Source organism: Mesitornis unicolor, unplaced genomic scaffold (assembly GCF_000695765.1).
Source record: "Mesitornis unicolor isolate BGI_N332 unplaced genomic scaffold, ASM69576v1 scaffold24439, whole genome shotgun sequence".
Classification (NCBI taxonomy): domain Eukaryota; kingdom Metazoa; phylum Chordata; class Aves; order Mesitornithiformes; family Mesitornithidae; genus Mesitornis; species Mesitornis unicolor.
The window spans coordinates 1-9645 of record NW_010205550.1 but is presented as its reverse complement, the minus strand read 5'-3'; the positions used below and the strand labels follow the sequence as shown (position 1 = coordinate 9645).

The following is a 9645-nucleotide window of genomic DNA, read 5'->3' as shown; positions in this document are numbered from 1 at the left end:
GTGAGAGCTGCCGCTCCAGGAAGTCAGGGGCAGTTCACGCTGCTTCCTCCTGGGTTTTTTTTGATGTGTTTTCGGTGATTTTGCCGCTGTGGCAATCGCCTCTCTGTCTAGAGCTAGCACCCGGCTGCAGTTCTCACCGGTCCTGCTGCTTGATCTCGCCGAACAAGCGTATAGTGTTCGACAATAGTGTTTGCATTACTCGTATGATCAACATAATGAGCTTTCAATGATATCATCAGTTTTAACAGCATGTCTTTGAGCTCTTGTCACCAGAACAGCTTCTTACAGGATATGACTTCAACTGTCACATTCCCCTTCCTCAGGACGGCCTGTAATTCTAAGTTTTAAGTGATTAAGAGAACAATATTACAACTACTTTTTCTCTTGATCTGACACTTCCCTATGTGGAACACCAGATGTGTGGTCAACTAATAATGTTCTACCGAATTTCTTGTAGTTTACCTGGAGTTTACAGGACTGTCAATAGGAGTAGACAGATTTTGACCAGAGAACTTACTGACCCGTTATCTGTTCAAGAATTCTTCCATTTTAGATTGGAAAATGATACTTTTGGGAGAGGAACTGAGGGACAGTTGGGATCTTCCATTTTCCCTGAATTTTTCAGAGGTCTGTTCAAGACAAGAGGGAAATCGAGAGACAGACACAGCAGATGTTGTTCTCTGGTTTCCAAGCATCTTGTTTTGTTTGGATTTGTTGTTTGTTTTGGGTTTTTTATAAAGCCAAAATATTCAAAAGCCTGAATACTTTGAACCACCACTTTTGGTGATTGGTCTCACTATTTTAGTTTCCAGACTGCAAAACTAATAGTTTGTGGTGAGTGCTGTGAATGCAATCTGACTGTCATGGAGAAAGAATTAATTTAATCCAAATACAGTAAATGCTTTTCTCAGATTACTATTTGTAGCTAATATTTAGCTAACTTTAGGCTGAAGAATTTGGATCAAAAAATAGGGGAAAGAATGAGAGAGAAGTATATTTTGAAGCATATCTTCTCTAAGTTATACTTTAAATTTCTGCACAGTGGCCTGCATCTTGTAGAACTCAATACCTGAGGAAATGCGAGTGTGATAATTTACAAGGCTTTTATTTGAGAACTATGTTCTGTCATAACATGCTATGCAAACTCCGTACCATTTTAATGATGCAGTGTCAGGTGCTAATGTGTGTTTAGTTCAGATTTCTTCCAGATTGTATGAAAGGGATAGATGGACATAGTATACTGTCAGAATGGGCAAATGTGATTTGAATTATTTTGAATCGGGCAAGTAATTGCAAAAGGATAGATGCTAGGCTGTTCTCAGGTGTTTCAGAAGAGATACAGAAATAGTGAAGACCTTACATTTATTTCAGTTTCAGAGCTTTAATTTATTGTGTTCGTGTGTGTTGGAATTTTGCTTAAATCTTTGTTAATCTGAGTTTTGAGTGTTCGAATTTTTTTATTATCTGATAACTTTGTGGAATGGAGGCCTTGCCCGTATGTAGTTCCAGGCTGATCACTGAGTCTTAGTGCTTTAAAACTCTTAATTTTATTATGATCCTAGAAACTCTTTCTAAGAAATGCTGGTAGTAATTTAGTCATGATAGACAGGTTAATGGAATCTGTGCTAATACTTCTATAGCTTTGTTTCACTCTAGCAAAACACAAATAAATAGATTAATAGTTAAATAGACCATGTGAGCTGTGAACAGTGGATTTTATCCCCAATTTAGAAAGCTTATTGGGGTGCCTAATGTGTTCTGCTAGTGATAGTTACATTTTAGTGATACTTAAATGTGATTTTGTTTTTCTTGGAATCTTCCTAGATTTTGTTTGTATTAACTGTTTTTTACATAATGATATAACACATAGGACATGTTTTCTGACTTATTGAAAAGTACTCATGGGTTTTGGGGTTTTGTTGGTTGGCAATTTGAATGTCTTGGTACATGTGAAACATCTTTTTTTCTTAATGTTCCTGATTTTCTGGCTTTTAAATTTCACTTATTTTAGTGTTTAGTGACCTATACAGTTACTATAGTTATTTAGCCATATTTATAAGATACCGGACATTTTTTTTTATTACCTCTGTTTCCCTGGCTTTACTAGAGATATGCGAAGGCTACTACTTTGACAACTCCTTTGAGAGTATGGGTGTTGTTTTCTAGCTTTGAGATAAAAGATGCATGCATTTATTGTAGAGGAGGTAATGGTTGCCCTTTCCTTCAACTGGAAACAGTTTCAGTCCTTTCAAGATTATGGTCTGTTCACAAACTCAAGCTCTTCCATAGTGTATCAGTAGCTTACCTGTGCTGTGGGTACTGTTCTTGCCAGCATAACATTCTGCTTAGAGGCTTTTCCAGTGTTACTTGGGAGCCAGCTGCTCTTTGTATCCATGCTAATGCAGAAAAATATTAGACCTGACTTGTATAAGTGTTAACTAGATGTTTCATGACTTTTTGTTCACCTTACTTAATTACAGGAAAAACAAGTCTTTTCATCTTACTAGAAGGGAAGCTTTGACTGTAATTTTGTAGTGCTTATTGGGCTGTCTTAATTGTGAGTTACATCGGGTATTCCTCTTGCTAGCTTGCATATCATATCAACTGTGATAAGAAAGAAGCATCGCAGCTATTGCATGGAATGTGTAGTATTCTGGCCACTGTCTGTATGGGCATGCATTAGGTCTCACAAAATTGCTATGCAGTGTTACCATCTTCCAGTTTTTATGAGGTATCAGAAGAGTAAAGCCAACCAAATTTTTGTGGATTTGACTATGTTCCACTTGATCATAACCATAGCGCTAGTAAGGCTCTAATCAGTTTTCTGCTGTAGGTCTACTAGAATTACCAGTAAAGGCTTTCAACTAGTAAACAAGTCACAACTTCATTCACAAATCCATATTAAAAAAAACCAAAAATCACTATCATTCAGGTACAAGGAAAAAAATACTGCAAATGCAGAGTAAATATTTGTCTGTAAGTCACAAATGTTATAGAATATACTTGCTTGTTCTTCAACCAGCTGCTGTTTCATAGTTTATTCTCTTCAGGAAGTTTTCATCATCAGAAATGTTTTTCTTTTGCTTTGCTCTGTAGTTGCAGTTCTGTCTGTTTCACTTTATATGCCACTTTTGTTAACATTTTAAATTTTCTAGGTATGGAATCCGCCCTGAAAATGTGATTATATATGGCCAGAGTATAGGAACAGTACCATCTGTGGATCTTGCTGCTAGGTATGAAAGTGCTGCTGTAATTCTTCATTCTCCACTGACCTCAGGAATGAGAGTAGCTTTTCCTGACACGAAGAAGACCTATTGCTTTGATGCATTTCCAAAGTAAGTGGTAGGATTTTTTCATTTGGCTTGCATTTTCCTTTATTACAGAAGTTTTAGACTAGGGAAATGAGTAATACGGCAAATTTTCTGAAATTTCTTTTAAAGGTTTGAAAAAAAAATTGGAGAAAAATCAGACTGAATAACAATGAGGAACATTTGATTTGAAGTTTACAAAACTCTGTAAATAATCTAGGTTTTTCACATCTCTAATCATTTCAGTGGGTTTCTGTTAGAAGTTACTAGTTTTCCGATATGTAACTCCTAATATGACTGCTAACAAGCAGTTCTAGTCTAGTTAATTGTTAGTCTGTGTATCTGTGAACAAAGTCCTTTGCATATGTTTCTATGTAAGTAGCAAGGACTGGAAAATTAAGTAGGCCATAACTGAAGAAAATTCCTGTCATATATTTCAGAACTATGCCCCTAGTTGGCCATTACAAACTAGTGCATTTTTATCAGAGAATTACTTGTATTTTGAGCATCTAACTTTGAAGACTTTTTTTCCTCCATAGGTAGTCAGACTTTAAGTGCTAAAATTCTTTCACTTCTCACAAGCACTTTATTTTTACTGAAAAATTCTGAAGTAATATTTTCATCAGTCTATTGACTTTGATTTTATTTAAGTGAACATGGTAATGAATACCACTTTTAGATGGATTGATGTGTTATTCAATCCAAATGCTATATAGTAGTGTTTTTCCTTTCTGTGTTTCTTTACATGTGCTACTGTAATGGCTTGCAGGGTGTTGGTAAGATCTAATTTTCTAACAAAGTAAACAACTTCAGAATTAAATTGTTTAAACTACAATATGCAATTAAAAAGTTAAATTAACAGTCTGGTCCTTCAAAAAGATTTAATAAAGCTCATTGTATTCATAGATATAATCTTTTTCTTACAGCATTGACAAAATTTCTAAAATAACATCTCCTGTGTTAATAATCCATGGGACTGAAGATGAAGTAATTGACTTTTCACATGGCCTAGCATTATTTGAGCGTTGCCAGAGACCTGTAGAACCACTGTGGGTAGAAGGAGCAGGCCATAATGATGTGGAACTCTATGGACAGTACCTTGAAAGATTAAAACAGTTTGTGTCACAGGAACTGGTGAACTTGTAATTTTCTTTGTATATTTACATGCTTCTTCATTTCACTGCAGAACTGCACGCCTTGATAAATACACAACATAAAACCTGAAGATTGTGTTTTCAAATCAACTTGGTTGCCTTCATTAAATGTACAGGTAATGATTTGTCAACATAATTAATGAAGGTTTTAATGCCAGTATAATAAACTGGAATTACATGATCATGCATTCAAGCTTGGCAGTTCATATTACTTTGTGTGAGGTTTTTTGGTCATCTTAGATGTAAAAAAAAAAATTAAAAAAAAATCACAAGGAGTACTGTATGAAATTTTCATTATATAAAATCGAATGCTGTAAAAGTGTTGCCAAATGCTTTGGCATATCAAAAGCAAGTTTTTAAATATTTTTTAAACATCTCAAAATGTACTGTGACTTACTCTGTTGCACAGATGTAAATTAAAAACCAGATGTCTAAGCAGTTGTTCTGTAAAACAGTAATAGCCATGAAATCTGAACTAATACTAATGTATGTAGTAAGAATAGACAAGTCACTGGAAATGACCCATGCCCTGTTGTAGGGGGAAGGGGTAAAAACAGATCTCTTTTTCCGTATTTTTCATACTTTTTGTGCTTAGTTCTACTTTAGTTGTTTTGTTCCTGTGTTGTCTCTTACCTTTCAAGTTAAACCAGTTTACCCACTCACCTTTTCAGCAGTCTTAATCTTGCCAAAATAATGTTACCTTTATTGTAACATAAATACAATTCACATGGTTGCTACTGAGGCCACTAAGTACTTCACTGAAACCAGTAACACCTTTAGAACATAAAAGGCTTTGTGGACAATGTAGTTTAAAAATTTGATTGTACAGAGATACAATATTTCATTAGAAAGAACCTGGAAGTTTATTCAACTTTGTAATAAACAGTTTGCAAGTTTGGAGTTGTCTGATGCAGCAGTCTTTTGAATGTTTATTGTAAAAGCTTATTGTTTTTTGAGTATTGTATGGGGATATTACTAATTGCACCTGAGTGAGGGGAGGGGGAAGAAGAGAATGTTGACATTTTTCTATTAACTCATAGTAAAATAAACTTTGTAAGTTGCCTTTCCCTTGAATGCATTTTGCTTGAATAAAACTATGAAAAATAAACTTACATTATGTAGCCTATTTGTAAGCAAAGTAATATTTGAACAATACACACTGTGCTTCTAATTTTAAGGCCTTATGTAGTTTAATTGTTCTTGTTTTTTGTGACTGAGACTATTGTATACTTAAATGTAGCTTCAAGTATTGTGAAAACTTTGCTTAAGAAGTGTTGATTAACAGTAAACAATATTCCACACACTGTGCTGGGTTTTTTTTGTGTTGAGTAATAGCAACAGTTGCTTGCAGTATCAAAGTAACAAGGAACTCCCCATTTACTCTAGGAAATCCAGAACTAAAGCAGTAACACATTGTTATGAATTCTTAGCGCATTTCTTCACCAGCACCTACTGTTCTGATCAACCTCCCACCCCTATGGCTCATATTCTTTCTGCTCTTCAGTATACAGGTTTTCTGCTGCAGAGCTACTTATAAACGTTCCTCTGTAATGAATTCAGATTTTGCTTTCTTTGAAATAATAAGTGTTGACTCCTCTTGTGCTCTCGGGTTTGTTAATTGAATATGAAGAAATTTGAGTTTGTTCTCAAGCAACTGGGTTCTTGTTTGTCTTTTTGATCAAGTGTGCTTTGATGTGTTCTGAACTTCAGATTAGTATTCAGGCACAATAGTATGAGACTTAAAGATTTGCACGCTAACCCAAGATTCTGAAGTTGGAAGTGTGCTTAAATAGATATGTAACACAATTTCTTTACATCATACTGTGTACACAGGTTGATTTCATTTTCTTACTACCTTCCGGCCACTATCACTGATCATTAAGTTCTTAAGTGCTTTCTTTGTGATGAATGAAGTCCATTTTGAGAGTCCTCAAATATTCACAAATAAAGAATGTAGCACTGCAATGGTAAATGGTACGGATTGGCTGATAGTACTGCAAATTGCAGGTAAATGATCAAGTGTCACCACAAGAACTAGGTACAAGGTGGTATTATGGCACCCTGTAATTGAAAAGACAGAAAAGATGGTGGCATAGCAGTTTTGCTTCTTTTGTTTCTGTGTTTTGTTGAAGCAGAACAAAAAGCCTTCAGTAGATGCAGCTGTGCTGGATTACACTGGTGAATAAAGGTTCTGCTCTCTTTGGGGCCACTTATGCTTGGCTAATTATTGCCATTTTGTTCTGATTTGTATTTTTCACCTACATTTTTCAGACAAGTTGTTCACTGAAGGAATTAAAATTTATTTTGGGCACAGTCTAACTTGTATTGGGAATTGTATTATGGCAACAAACTTGTTACCAACATATAGTGACTCTGAGCTATTGCAGCTAGGAGGAAAACATTTGACGTAGTGATTGTCTTGTCCCTAAACCATCATTTTGGTGAAATAGACAGTGGGCTGTTGTTTTATGTTATAAATGCAATTGTTTTGTGGTAAATAGGAGTTGATTCAGAATTAATTAATAAGACAATGTCTGTATTTTGGGGAAAAAGAAAAGAGCATTTTGTGAGTCACATGGTCGTGTTCCTTTTTTTCTTTAAAATATTGTCAATATTTGACAATAAACTGTCGTTTTTAAGATCTGGAAATTTTGGCAAATCAACTTTAAAAACAACTTCATTTATGTAAAATAGAGATTACTTTCTAAAGGTGGGTTCTTCCGTTAGCATGTTTTGCTGTCTCACATTTCCAGCTACACATTAAAATAAATAAAAATCCTCTGCTTTCTTTACTGTCTGCTTGTGGCAGCAAAGAATTCTAGTGTATGTTCAATTAGCTAGTCTTATTGACTGATTTCAAACTTGCTTTCCTTTTCAAGTTTTTTTTTTGTTGTTGCTAAAAAAAACCCCAAATTGCATCTTTACTTTTGAGGTCTTTTAATTGGGTGACATTGTGCAGCAGGGCTAGCTACCTACTCTCGCTATGGAATATTCCAGGTCCTACAGAAACACGTTTTTCTCATCATACAGTAGGTATTGTTAATATCCTAAAGACAAAAATAAGGAAAATGGTGTTTGAGAACCAGAGGAAAAAGCATCCTGGTTGGTTGAAAGCAGCTGTGTAGAAAAGGAGTCAGGGTCCCTGGTGGACAAGCTGACCGTGAGCTACCAATGCACTCTTACAGCAAAGAAGACCGACAGCATCCTGGGCTGCATTAGGCAGAGACTTGCCAGCAGGTCAAGGGAGGTGATCCTTCTCCTCCACAGTGCTGGGTATAGCTGCAGTGTAAGGAAAATACAGATATATGGGAGCAAGTCCAGTGCAGGGTCACAGCTGTGACTAAAGGCCTGGGGTGTCTGCTATGGGGAGAGAGGCTGAGAGATGGGGCTGTTCTGCCTGGAGTAGAAAATGTTCAGGAGGATCCTAACAGTGTGTGTGAATGTCTGAGGGAGTGGAGAGAGCTAGGCTGGTGTCCTGAAAAGAGAAAATGTACTTGAAAGATGCCTTAAACATTCTCAAAGGTGGGAACATTCACAACAGTATCCTGCGTGCTGGGCCAGCAGCAGAAGAGACTGAATAGAGACAGGGTTGATTTGGGTTGTTTAAATAAATTTAGTTAATAAAGCTTGTTCTACTTTGCTTGAGTAGTGTTTGTGAAACAAAACCCAAAAGTTGTTTATATTCTCATTGGGGGAAAAAAAAAGGTTTTTCATGAGCTTCTAACTGCATCAGGCTTGCTTCCTTTCACTTGAACAGTTCAACTAACACGTGACTCTTTCGGATCTTTAAAAGTTAACGTGAAAGCACATCGAGTTTAAGTAGCACCAGATTGAAATTTCAGTGTCAAATAGCCTTAGAACTCTTAACATGTGGAACTACTTAACCAATTTGTGTTGAGAGAATATTAATTGTAAAACAGCTGTAGAAAGAAACAATGTTTCCCTGTGAAGTAATTCCATTGTGTGATGATGATAATAAATTTTACATATTAGCACCTTCTTCTTTAAAAAAATATATTTTCTCAGGTAAGACCTCTTGCTCTTTTTATGAAAGGAAGTAGAATTCTAGCATATTTCTGGTAAAATGGCATGGAAAGATGCTTAAGAAAGAGGCTGGTGTAAAAGAAACATTCTTTAAAAATTATTCTGTCAGCGAGGGAGGGGCCAACCTTAAAAAAAAGGTATCTCAGCATCAACATTTCCCTAGAGGTATTGGAAAGGTCTCTTAGTCTAAGAATCTATTTGAAAATAATTGGAAAACCTCAGAAGGGTTTTGTTGCCTACAAGAGGTTTTGTGGTTGGTAAATGAGGCATCATACAAATTGTTGTAATGTTTCATTTTCAGGGTTTTTTTGCTTAGAGAGGGCAAATGGTTTTCCAACCTTCAGCACTGAAGAGAAGACATGGAAGAGAGATTATTGAAAATGAAACAGTCAATTTACTTTCCTATTATACTAGAAGCTATGTGCATATCAAATAGGTAGCTGTGCCCTGTCAGCATGTATTCTATACAGCATAGGGTATATTCATATGAATGGATTCGGGCTTTCATACTGGGATTTTTTTTCTTCCAAAACCACAAAGCCACAAACATTTTTGCCCAAAGTTTGCTTCTAGAGTAAATAGTGGATTTCCTTGTAGGACAGGGCCTGAGGAGCAGGACCCCGAGTGCTGCTCAAGTCATGACCATAAAAGGGGTAAACAAGGACCTAAAAAACAGGAATTTCAACCTTGAGAAAAGCAAGTTCCAGGCACCCTTCTGAGAAAGGCATCAGGGGCTCTGCCTGAAAGGCAAGAGGTGTTTGTTAGTGTAACAGTGCATCACTGACCAATCAAATGCAGCCATGCGCTAATGACACAATCAGTTTAAAATACATAGCCAATGTAAGCATATATAAGGAAGCAACTGCACACAATAAACCAACATTTTGCTTGCATCAAGCTGTGTGCCGTCTCTCAATCGCTGCAAATTGGTGACCCCGACATGATGGGTTTATGCACCGCCTAGCTGAGCGTCTTGTGACGAGTCCCCACAGAACTTTGAATGAGCTGCTGAAAGGAAGCAGGAATCGGCCAGCCTGAAATCCCTCTGGAGTTGTGAGGTGAGCTGTGGGAAACATGGGAAGTCAAGAATCTTCCCTGGAAGGAGACATATATAAACTTAGGAAAGCCCAGGAAGGGGG

General features: G+C 36.4%; 1 protein-coding gene across 1 annotated transcript; it reads left to right on the top strand.

Moving 5' to 3' along the window:
* Nucleotides 1-3155: 3155 nt before the first annotated feature.
* Nucleotides 3156-4991, top strand: LOC104546151 (alpha/beta hydrolase domain-containing protein 17B; the record flags this gene model as incomplete). The annotated part of the gene is made up of 2 exons (XM_010191462.1): nt 3156-3335; nt 4235-4991. Coding segments are annotated over 2 exons (400 nt in total), but the record flags the coding sequence as incomplete, so codon positions are not given.
* Between the last annotated feature and the right edge of the window lie 4654 nt (nt 4992-9645).